Here is a 12,361-nt window from a genome sequence, read left to right on the forward strand (position 1 = left end):
GAAAAAGCTTCATAATTAATGAGCACGCAGACACTGAAAGCACACGTGGTCTCACCTTTATTGACTTCAACTGCAGCAACAGTGGACATAGTTGAAGAGTCACCTTTATGTACATACATGTGGTCAGTCCACAGACACACGATGACCAGCGACTAGTTTTCATACAGCTGTTAAAGCATCACGTCAGGTACCGGAACAGCCCGAGGATGGACTGTTTTCAGCTCGACTAACACTCATAGATAAAGTGGCAGCATCATCCACACTCACATGTTTTAAAAAGCACTTTGCTATCATGACACTAAAGTGAAAACAAAAAAACTCATGCATTCAACACGCTTGCTTTTGACTCCTCACGTGTTGCAGAAAGCATCACAATCCAGAGGAGATTCCAATTAGAAAAAAGTAAAATGTGACATAAAAGAAAACAGGCTGAACAGGTCTGCAAACATTGTGTTAGCTTAACGCTAATTAGCCGTAAATGATATGCAGAGAAAACCTCATCAGGTTCAGCAGCACGCATCAAACCTGCATTAAAAACAATTATGTCCAGTACAAGTAAAATTAGCATGAGGCTGTGGGACTAGGAGGCCTGGTCATTCTGTACAACGCTCCCATAAAACATTCATGCACGCAGCCGCCACCCCAAAACCCTGCGTGTTAACACGGCAGCCGCAGGCCGACGCTAATGACGGCAGCTCCCGGCGCACCACTGGCTGACTTTGTGGGCAGCCTCCACTGTGAATGCGAAGAAAGGCCAAGTGATCTGAATATCAAGGTTCTCTCTATCAGTCTGGGACCTTGTTTGAAGGAGAAAAAAAAAATGATTTCAGGTTTTCCCCTGTGCAGACAGCCATGAAAAAATCTGATTCACAGCACAAAAGATTTTAAATCAAACACTCAAGACAGTTTGTTCAGAGGCCTTGTGTATTCCTAAACCCAAAGGGAGTTTTAAAAGGAAAAAAAGTGTAAGCAACAAAGAAAGACCTTCTGCTACAGTCAGCCACAAAGGGCGAAGCGTCAAATGAAACTATCTTGAATATCCGGTTAATCAAAATATCAAAAGACGGCAAAGTCGAGATATCCTTGAGTTTTCCTTTGGACAAAGCAGGGGGCAAGAAGACCTACAGAAAAGAGGCATCAAAGTCCCTTTCAATCTCGTCATTCCTCCTCCGCCTCCCCGCCTCATTCAGCGGCTCCCCAAGGTGAGTCTTTTGCATTTTCACTTGGTCGCGCGGTTCAGCATTCCAGGGTGGTTAATGGAATTAAAATCAATGACAATCTCGGTCCTCTTGGGCTTGAACTGCCTGCCAAAAAAAAAACACACACACACAGAGGGAAGAAGCAACAACATTAGTCAAAGATGCACAGGAATGAGAACACACAGGAAAACACAGACGCCGATGAAAGTCACCTTTTCTGGTCGTACTCTGACGATGTTTAGCCGCTAAAACCAAACCCGGGTCACATGCTGTGAGTACGCACCGAATCCTGCATGAAGGATCCTTCACAGCAGCTGCTCTCAGACTTTCTGAGGGTTCAGATCCCTCCGGTCGAGATGTTCCACCAAGCAGTCATAAAGAAAGACCTGCTGCAGGACACGCCGTGGTTGTTACGCAACAACCTGCACGGCACCGTTTCAGGTCTTTTTTCCAATAACAAGCCCTGACCTAAAACTAGTGAGCGGGCTCATGGTGAGAACAGACCAGTGCTGTCACAACAGCAGGTCTGGTATCTGTCTAAACATACCAGCACTAGTACGTAATTAAATAGAAAAAAATCAGATATTTTTGACAATGCAAGGCTCTGAAGGATGTGAGAAGAAGCCATAAATCAACAGGAGCTCACGTCCTATAGGAGTGTGTTCAACTAGAACTGGAGGAACTCTTCTTCGTTCACGTCCCTCCACCTTCAAATGTCACACTGCAGCTTATAAAAGGTTTCGTTTTTGTGGAGATAAGTGCAGCAGTACTTCAGTGCACAGTTTAATCACCCACTCACTCTTTCTGCAGGAATTCAGCTCATCATTTATAACTGGTGTTGTTTAAACAGCCAGCCGGAGCTTCTGCAGCTTTAAGTGACTTAATGTCACCGCAGTGTGTTTGCATGCAGAGATATCTGCCACAATGATGAACTTAATCCACTTATATCTGAGGGCAGTTATGCATCTAGCACTTCTGCTAACCTCTCAACCTCTAAATCCAAGTCGGCGTGTCTGTCAGAGTCGATGTGTTGATCGTCCTGAACAGCTGAGCGTCCTGGTCTTTGTGGGTGAAAATGATGTCCCGTTTTTATTTGTGTGTCTACTTTAGAACTTGTTCTGTTCCCGTGAAACGTGCAGTCTGCTCGCACTAGAAGAAGAAAGTGGTTGTGATGCTGGCAACGCCTGTGGACGGTATCAGAACCAGAGCGTGCACACACACCGACCCGCTGCTGCACATGGAGGCAGCTCACTGGGAATAAGGAAACTTCAGGGTGTTAGAACACTTTCCTGGCATAAGCACACAATTTAACAGCAGAGCAGACAGAATCTAAGTCATGTTCCACTCATGAATGTGCCCCGGGGTGGACTGGCCGTCTGGCACCTGGTGGGCCGGGGCAGCGGGGGCTGGTACCGATGGGTTTTTCCCCCCACATAACTGGCTGACTAGTTACGTGACCTGTTGTCCAGTCGTGTGGCTGACTGGCCATTTGCCACATGTCATTGGTCAGCTGTCAGTCAGGGCCTGTCAATCACCCAGTTGCTGGGTGGGCGGGGCTAACAGAGTTACAGGTAAGTCTGACAGGGAAGAACAACCACCGACAAAACGCCCTGGTGGCGCCGAAAACATGAATAAAACAGAACAAAATGCTTCTCCCTCGGGGTGTCAGGCCCTCATGCAGGACCCAATGCAAATCTGACAGCAGTGGGTGGTCAAAAACCAAACTGCAGAACCCTTGATTTCCCTCAGAAGAAGGAGAGAACCGAGGACAGGGTTAAAAAGAAGACCAGCGTGGGTGGGTTTCTACACTACAAAGCGAGGCAGGCCTGATGTGGATCATTTTCCCAGTTTTACTGACAAAGATGGAAAAGAGCCGGGCTTTGTTTTGACAAAGCGTGTCAACACACAACGGGAATCAATCTGCCACCCCCAGGTTCTGGTGACACCTAGTCTGATGTAGGTCGCCAGTACCAGCCTGCCATTGGCTGATCGCTTCAGTCGGCAGAAATCCAGCAGGCGGAGGGCTAGGAGTCTGGCACAGAGCTTTAATAGGAACAACTCTCAGTCTTACAGACCCTAACAGATCTGGACTTTAACTCAGGAAACCTCTGGAGTGACCTGGAGCACCTCGGCTATTCTCTAAAACATCCACGTGCCAAGAGTCTAAGGTGAGAAAGCAAAATGTTTTCTTGCTGTGTGCCTGAACTCACCTGTACTGTATCCCTGCCAAGGTGAGCAGCCTTCTGGATGCGGTCATCTCAGGTGAGTCGTGGTACTTGTCAGAGAGATACACCACTTCCTTCAGACCTGGGCAGGAGGAGGAGAGGATGATGAAGGGACACAGAAGGCAGCAGTATGATATTAAAGACTTGGTCTGTTTGGAGGAGATGTGGGTTCTGCCTGGAGACCTTCATGACGATTCATAGCAGGAGCAGAGAACGAGGCCCAGCTCTGGACATTAGCAATATTAACAATATAGAAAGTGTAAAGATTAAAGTTCCACTATACAGTGAGATGGTCTAAATGATGAAGGTCCACACAGAGGAGCTCAGGTTTTGTTGCTCTACTGTAACCACATGAATCCATCCATTATCTATGCACCACTTAATCCTCACTAGACTTTGCATTGATGCAAAGACTGGCGTGACTCAAGACTTTTGGAAGTTTGGCCAAAACACTGCGTTTCCTTCGGACTTGAAGAAGAAGAAAGAAGAGTCACGTGACGCCTCCTTCTACGTGAACGCACAGAGTTTAAAGCAGAAGGTCAAAGAACTGCCTTCATGACACTCATCATCCCTGATTGCAGCTTTTGTTTTTGTCGAGCCGACTTGCACAAAGAAAGCCCAGCTGTGTCAGACTGGCTTCGTCGTGCAGCCCTCAGGTGACGGTGGGATGACGAGGTTTTGAGGGAGTTTAAGTCTTGGAGGTCAGTGACGCAGACACATGGGCGTTAAAGAAGCAGAGAGTTCAGTGTGTCGGCAGCACATTTACACAATTACACATTCACACTAATTGCACTGAAATCCAAGTTGTTCATCAGTTCGCGGTCTTTCTGGTGCACAGATGCACAGTAACCCCCTCTTTCTTTAACACACAAACCGACTGCAGCGCCAACTTTCATTACCCACCACAAAGTCAATTCCATGAAATATATGACCAAATAATTCACACGGATATTTGAGCCTGATGTGAAAAGACGTTAAACAGATCGCGCCCGCCTTAAGCCTTAAGCGGACTCTGCGGGCTGCTGCTGCCGGGAGGGTTTGTTGGATGACTGAACATTAGCAGCTAGCAGCAAACTGATCATTATCGCCAAAAATTTTCCTCACATATTTTAAAAACCCATTTTATTTAATCGAAAATCTAGCCTGGTGTGAGGTACCCAAGCAGAGAAACTCTGACAAAAATACATTTTTTAAAAGCTAAATGAAAAAATGCCTAAAAGCGAGCCACCATTCCCCGGCTCCTTCTCATGCGCTTTGCTTTTTTTTTTTTTTTTCCCTCCAGTTCTGAGCGATAGCAACACGCAGCTAGCTCATAACGGGTCAGCAGTTCCTCCTAAAAACATCTATTTAAGTCTAAATTCTGAAACGATGATGATGATACGAAATATTTTGGATTAAAGCGGGTTTGCCCAGAAAAGTTTTGGAAACTCAACGTTGGCACAAAATATGAGTTGGCTCCAGCTTTAAAGTTTTAGCTTTAAAAAATAAATACCAGTAATATAAAATCTAAACATTTATTACTATAAACATCAGCATCAGTGTGTGTGTGTGTGTGTGTGTGTGTGTGTGTGTGTTGTGAGAACCCACCTGCCTGGATGATGAGCTTGGCGCATTCGTTGCAGGGGAACAAAGCCACGTACATGCTGCAGCCCTTCACGTCTGCGCTGTTCTTGTTCATGATGGCGTTGAGCTCCGCGTGGCACACTGTGGGACGGAGCATCCACATGAGTCAATACGAGGCGCTGCAAATTTTACTGGTTTGAAATGTAACTAGAGGTTTATTGGAAAACAAGTCCAATAAAAAAATTTAAAAAATCACAATGAAAGCAAAGAACTATAACAGTCATGAAGAGGCAGGCGTTCAATCCGGCGCCGTCCGGACACCCAGCATCACAGGATGCTTTAGATGATGCTGGAGACACCAACTTCCTTCTCTACTAAAGCCACCAGATACACAGAATCAGTGTTTTATTGTACAGTCGTGACTCGATAACCCGACACTAAATGTAAAACCTTCTTCTATGTCGAATATCAAGGCTGTCGGATTGTCCAGACGGAGGTCCAGATACGAGGAGGGCTTGATGCTGGAAGGATCATTAGTTGTTCATTATTGTTCATAGTTGTTATAATAACTAGTAGGGCTGGTCCCAATAGCACTTTCTGCTCTCTGGATGTTCAGGCCCAGTTAATGATGAATATCAGAACATTCTGTGCGGTCGGGGGCCACTTCCACCCCGGGGCAGCGCTCTGACGGGGTGGAAGTGTCCAGAACACACAGGCAGTACTTGGCTGCTGATGCTAGTTTAGTTAGCGCTCACACTTCTGTTTCCACCATCGGTGGCGGCGGGGGAGTGGCAGATACGCTCCACCGTTACTCACAAAGAAATCCTCATTGAGCATCAAGTCCTGCAGTGTGAACGTAGCCAATCTGTGGGATTGTTCAGTCAGATAATACGCCGTCATCCTGATTGGTGACATGAAATGTCATGTCGGAGTCACAATCCAAGGCTGTCGCTATGTTAAGGCTGTTTTATGGGTTCTGTTGGTTTTTCCTGAAAACCTGTCGGATAGCAGGTTTAGGATTGTTTAGGGTCGATTATGGAGTCACGACTGTATTTCACATTTGGATGGAAATAGTCCCGGTGAAAACAGCCTGTGGACTATTCACAGAAACTAAGACGCCATCTGCAGAAAGAGATGCTGACGTAGTTTTCTGAACACAGAACCATTTGATCCGTTTGGTCTGTCCAGGTTTCCTTTCTACACTTTGTTTACTTTTAAGAGCCAACCCTGGATTCAGCCGATTGTGTTCACCTCTGGAGGAAGAATCAGTCTGATGAACACTGACGTAGGCCCGAGGCCGGCCACAGACACTCCATCGATAGCATGAAGAAATGTGTTCAATACAACGTTCAATAGCTTCCCCTCAATGCATCAGCTGCAAACAACACATGACAAAACTGCAAAGTTCAGTTGTCTTAACTAAGGAGCAGGTTTCCAGTGAGGTTCTGCAGCTCAGCGCTGGTCGCCCTTTATCCTCGTTTATTTTCTAATCTCACTGTTTTTTGTGGGTATGATTTAATTGCTGTATTAACATTACAATAACTGGTGTGCCTCAAACAAAAAGACAAAACACAGTAAAGCAGTTAAACTCCAAGTAGCCTGAGGCGGGTCAACTCAAAATAAACCTGTTTCTCACAGTCTTTATTTAAAAATGATTAATAATCATCGATATCGACTGAAATAAACATTTTTTTTATGACAGATTTTTAGCCAAATTCAACCTCCATCTTCCTTCCAGTGCCGTCATCACATGACAATCAGTTGAGGAAACAGGAAGATGACGTTCAGACGAACCGTCAGACTATCGAGAGGCTTCCAGAGAACATTCACAACCCCAAGACGATGGATCTTTGTGTCGCTGTATCGCCGTCTGGCCGCGATTTCCACCAACAAACAACATGTACGTTTCTAATAGCGTTGCAATGTGCACTCGTGTTATCCAGGAGATGAACGCTACTGTCTCCAAACAGCACTTCATCTTTATGATTCTATTCATTCTGTCTGACTGAGAAAACCTGGAGGTAATAGCTCCTACAAACAGTGAATGCTCTGCACTTATACATCTCCTCCAGTGGTACTCAAAGGGCTTTACAATGTGTTTCTCATTCATCCATTCACACACATTCACACACCAATGTTGTTGTTGTCATGCAAGCTGCTGCCTGCCAGTGGGAGCAACTTTGACTGTGGAGGGGATGGAACCATCAACCTCTACCACCTGAGCCACAGCCGCCCACATCCATCCATTATCTCTACACCTTCATCCTCACCAGGGTCATTAGGGGGCGGAGTCTATCCCAGCTGACTCAGGGTGAAGGCAGGTTCACCTGGACAGGTAACCAGTCTATCACAGGGCTACACTTAGAGACAGACAACCAAGCACACTCACATTCACACCTACGGACAATTTACAATCACCAATTAACCTCAGCATGTTTCTGGACTGTGGGAGGAAGCCGGAGAACCCGGAGAGAACCCACGCTGCACGGGGAGAACATGGAGACTCCACGCAGAAAGATCCCGGGTGTCCTCACCGGGACGCAAACCGGCGACCTTCTAGCTGCGAGGCGGCGGTGCTAACCACTGAGACACCTGCAGCCTCTTTCTAACTCACACAACTTATTTTCTTATATTCTTGAACATGTAGTTTTGAGCCCCACCAGACATCGAGTCAGTCACCAGACGTCACTCAGCTCCCGGTGGAGCTTTTTGACATACGCAAAATTAAAATTGGTGGAACTGTTCTGTTGCGGTACAGCTCAGGAAAAACCCTCAGTAATCTGCTGATCTGGTTCACTCTAACAGCAGGGCCTGTAAAAACAGATCATTATCAGGACTTTAAATGTTTACGTCTAACCGAAGTGTGAGCTCTTCTGCAAAACAAGGTAAAGTTCAAAAGATCTGAACAAAAAGGAAAGATTGAGGAAAAGGAGAGTATTTCTTTTTAACCATCTATCACATTGTTAATTGTGCAGAACAAAGAAAGAAGAAAGAGAAAATAGAATGTGAGAGATTGAGGATGTTTAATTAGTTGTCCTCTACCGCCCTCTACAGGTCAAAGGCTGAAAATGGACAAAACATATCTGCAGCATCAGGACATGGACACACCAATGGCCTGGCAATCAGATGACATTCACATATACATTAGTGTGGCTGTGTCAAACTGGCTTCATAGTGCAGCCCTCAGGTAAAAGGTAAAGAGCACCTGTCCACAAGCATCCTCACCGTAGGGGTATTTGGTGTCGAGGCGGTCGTCAGCAGACCGAGACCACGGCAGCAGGTCATCATCGCAGCCGTTGGGCATGCCATTGTAGCCGATGCCCACGATCTTGTTCTCCTGGTTCACGATGCACGCTCCCACCTGCAGAGAGAGAAGAAAAGAAAAGAATAATCACATCGCATCATCAAATCACAACATTAACAAGTCGGAAAAATCAGTGGGAAGAACTACACACTTCTAATTCTGACAGGCCCAATACACATTTATTTGATAAATGCAGGCTTTATTTATTTATTTATTTTTACAATGATCTGGTGACCCCCTGAAATTATCTTGGGACCCCCATGGGGGTCCAGACCCCCAGTTTGAGAACCACTGCTCTAGATCAAAGTATTGCTCAAACGGATGATGAGCTTTTTTATTCACCTGGCATTGTGCATGAATCCCATAATAATGACCAGTTCAACCTGCAACGTTTCACCATTTAGTCGACTAAACATCTACAGGTGGCTCTGAGCTTCCACTCCACCTTGTCTTCATGTTGTTTTTCTACTGTGGGAGGAACCTACACCGGTACGGGGAGAACATGTCAGAACCCACAGCCTCCTGCTAACTGGTACGTCGCCGTGGCAACATTCAAGGGGAACATCGACACTTCTGCTCGTCCGTCTTATTGACAGTTTTCCCTTAAATCTATACAAAGACGGTTATTTTCTCACTCTGACTTGGATCAGGAAAGAGTCTTATAAACCTGAAGCACATCTGGAAGCTGTTTGTCATGACTGTGGATAAAAAAACTTTAACCTTTGAAACGGGGGTTTGCCACAAAGGAGCTTAACTTTTACACAGGAGCTGTTTGTTAGGAAGCCTTCTGTGCTTCATTAGTTAGTTGTGAGGTATCTAATAAACATGGGAGCAGGAACACACACCTGTGAGCTGGGGTCTTTGCTCCTCTGGGCCGACAGGAAGGCGACAGCCATGAAGTACTCCGGCCACTCCAGGTAGTCTTCTCTCTTCTGGGTTGTGCTGCTACAAGACAGAGAGACGGTAAATTAACCATCACTTAAGCAATTTTTGTTTCATTTAGCCAAATTGCAGCTCTCTGAGCAGGAGCTGCCTCTGTTTACACATCCATCCAGGTTTCTGCTACACGTGTACACACACAGTAAACCGATGATCCGCATCATTACCACAAACACGGCGACTTTAAATGAAATACCACAATGGAATCTTCTGAGGAGCAGCGTAATCTTCAGTAAAAGCTTTAACATAATAGCTCACAGTCCACCTCACTTACAGGCATCAGGGGAGCAGGCTGCAGTTTCATTTACTGAAACCTCCTTTCTGTTCTTTGGGTTTGAGCAGAAATATGTTTTTGGCTCGCCACAGTTCTGGCTGCCTGCCCAGCTGCTCTCTAACTTCTGACTTGATCTGAAAATAAAAATGCTGCTGCTGTACCAACACAGGGTCATCCTGGAAGCCCTGGAGGAAAAATAAGTGTTTAAGAATCCTGGCCTCTTGTAGGCTGAAACACACGGACAATGAAACACAGACTCCATGTGCTGGTAGTTAAACCGTATAACCAGCTGAAAGTTTAACGGGTCAGGCTGCTAATTAGTCAGCTTCCCAAGATCTATTTATTACTTTATTGGTTTTATGTATTTATTTACCTGTTTGATGATTAAAACGGCCACAGATGAAAGTTCTTAACCACTCGATGATGATTCAGTTCTAGTACTTGCTGTGTGATTGTTATGTGTCAGAAATAAACAAAAAAAAAACTATATTTACTCGAGTACTTCACTGAACATACGAGCTGCACTGAGAGACCAACGCCCTGCAAGTTGAGGAGATAAACTAAAGAAACATCTTCAGTTAACAAGGCAGATGCTGCTTTTAAGGGGAAAAAACAAATACAGGATAAATGCTAACAAAAAGCTCATCACCGGTCACTTCAGGACCCCGAAATGACTGCAAGAACAAACATGTCTGAACTTTTTAAAGCCACCCAGAAACATTTTTTGGTGCCGTCTGTGCTATGTGCAGCAGTTCATGTATTCGGTTGTGCTTTTTGACACACATATATATATATATATTGCAATATGAAAAACATCCAGCGATGTCGCCCCCAGATGAGTGAAGTTATTTGAAACTGATTAGTTGTGCTGCCTTGTGTAGTCTCAGCAATTTCAAGCCAGTGCTGCCAGAGTATCACAATTATTCAGTGATTTTAGAGAAAATATGTCGATTGCACTCTGACATGAAACAAACCGAGCGCTGCCTTCACTGCTAACGCACAAAGCTGCAGCAAAGTAAGACTTAAAATAAGCCCCTTCACCTCAGATCAGTGCATGTCCTCGAGGCAAAATATAAATAAATTGTACCCAGAATGCCTCGCCTGCTGCATACCTGCTTATCGATGAACTCGTCATTTTACCTACGCTCCCTGAACGCCTCACGCAGGTCGGCTGAGTGCACAGAAGCCACTCGTCTCTGCTCAGTTAGTGCAGGGCAGCAGCTCAGACCAAACATGTTTAAAAGGAGTGAAATAAGGCATTCAAATAGGGTTTTCTCCAAACGTAAAACACCGGTGCACTTCAGCAACACTCTGAGACAAAAACTGGTTCACCCCAAGGACTAAACAGCAACACACAATGGAGCAGCGCTGTGCACCGACGAGGGCACCGACTGGTACATCAGAGACACTAAACACCAGCTTCACTAACGTATGGCTCAGCACAGGAGATAACAGACCTTCACATAGGACAGAATAAACTAGGGATGGTTTGAGAGGAGTGAAGGAAGCTCTGTGTCAGACTGGACCATCCATCTCCAGATGGAGGAGGAGGTCTACCACACCACCTACCAAGCACCCAGTGATAAGGTCTCACACCACAAAGTTTCATCATCGTTAACATCTGGAGTCCGTCCTGACGTGGTTTGTTGTGTCAACCAGCAGCTCCACCACCATGACCACTGCTGCTGCTGTTGGTGGACCACCTGGTTTCACCACCATTCACACTGGAGACAGGTGAGTCCTGGTGGCTAACGGACCATCAGACTGTAAGCTCTGTAGCTCCCCATTGGTCACGTAGAGCTGAAGAAGCCTCTTGGATGAAACGTCCTGGATCCTTCAGGGTCCCAGTACGTGGAACTCCCAACTAGTCAGTCAGACCAGATGAAGCCTCTTGGATGAAGGTGGAACATCTTCAAGGAGCTCAGTCCAGTTACTACGATGAATCTACGAGAAGAACCAGGACCTGGAGGACTGAATCTTCACAGACACGTCTTCAAGAAACTACAAGAGACGTCCAGCTGGTTTCTACTGAAGGACCTGGATGACCGAGACTCTACAGTGGAATGACCTTCTAACCCTCAGTTTATTAGAACCTGGACTGGTTGCTTCAATCCTGTTTTTGCTGATAATACCTGTCCTGTTTAAATGACTTCAGGACACCTTTCCAGCCAACATGCTGCACTGGGGGGTCGGACCGGGCCTCCCCATGCGGCCCTGGCCCACCTCTCAGCACCTCAGTCCGGGACAACAACCAGCTCAGCTCCGGGACCGGACACACGTTCAAACATCACGTTTTAAGGACACACACGGTGGACGGAAGGTTTACCGGCAGGACTTCCGGCTCCCTGCTGAGAGTTTCAGTGTGACGTCACAGTCTCCACTGAGCCGGTTTTAAACGAGACCCGGTAAAACAGAGACCGGATCGAACACCGGAGAACGGACACACACGTGGTCTGAGCCTCCCTCCCTCCGCCTGCCTGTCTGTCTGTCGGGGTGGATAGTTACCTGTTGGGCCCACCGGGCTGCTGAAGCTCGTCCATGGTCCGGCAGACTGTCCCGGTTCTGGAGCTCTGGACACGGACACCGACCCTCGGCTGCCCGTCAGCTGGAAGCCGGAAGAGAGTTCCCGCGCTGAGAGCTCCCGCGCTAAGGCTGCGGCGACAGTAATCCCTGGTCCTGGTCTGAAAGGACGAGCTCCGACTGGTCTGTGCCTGGTCTGGTCTGTGAGACTGAAGGAGGACTGAAGGGACCATCAGTCTGACCTCAGCCTGCAGCTGCAGCACAGCGCAGCGGTCAGACAGCAGCCTGGCCGCTGCTCGGACTGCCTGACAGGATTACTCAGGGGCAAAATATCCCA

At 46.6% G+C, this 12,361-nt stretch overlaps 1 protein-coding gene across 2 annotated transcripts; it reads right to left on the minus strand.

Moving 5' to 3' along the window:
• Positions 1-39: 39 nt before the first annotated feature.
• Positions 40-12,121, minus strand: dctd (dCMP deaminase). 2 transcript variants are annotated; one of them, XM_008301780.1, is made up of 6 exons: positions 12,010-12,121; positions 9,137-9,236; positions 8,213-8,348; positions 5,012-5,128; positions 3,410-3,506; positions 40-1,300 (listed from the first exon to the last, which is right to left on the minus strand). In XM_008301780.1, exons 1-6 carry the CDS (start codon positions 12,042-12,044, stop codon positions 1,237-1,239), a joined length of 549 nt encoding a protein of 182 aa, XP_008300002.1. In that variant the 5' UTR covers positions 12,045-12,121; the 3' UTR covers positions 40-1,236. The 2 variants fall into 2 exon arrangements, with proteins under 2 accessions (XP_008300002.1, XP_008300001.1); XM_008301779.1 differs by having other exon boundaries at positions 40-1,304.
• Between the last annotated feature and the right edge of the window lie 240 nt (positions 12,122-12,361).

The sequence above is a fragment of the Stegastes partitus genome, unplaced genomic scaffold, assembly GCF_000690725.1.
Source record: "Stegastes partitus isolate 25-593 unplaced genomic scaffold, Stegastes_partitus-1.0.2 Scaffold1711, whole genome shotgun sequence".
NCBI lineage: Eukaryota > Metazoa > Chordata > Actinopteri > Pomacentridae > Stegastes > Stegastes partitus.

What these genes read in the sequence shown, in the direction of transcription:
- dctd (XM_008301779.1), bottom strand. Translation starts at nt 12,044, where the DNA reads ATGGACGAGCTTCAGCAGCCCGGTGGGCCCAACAG. An exon ending in CGACACCAAATACCCCTACG is followed by an intron (nt 5,129 to 8,212) that starts GTGAGGATGCTT and finishes TCCGTCCCACAG; the next exon opens with TGTGCCACGCGGAGCTCAAC. An exon ending in CAAGCTCATCATCCAGGCAG is followed by an intron (nt 3,507 to 5,011) that starts GTGGGTTCTCAC and finishes CCTCCTGCCCAG; the next exon opens with GTCTGAAGGAAGTGGTGTAT.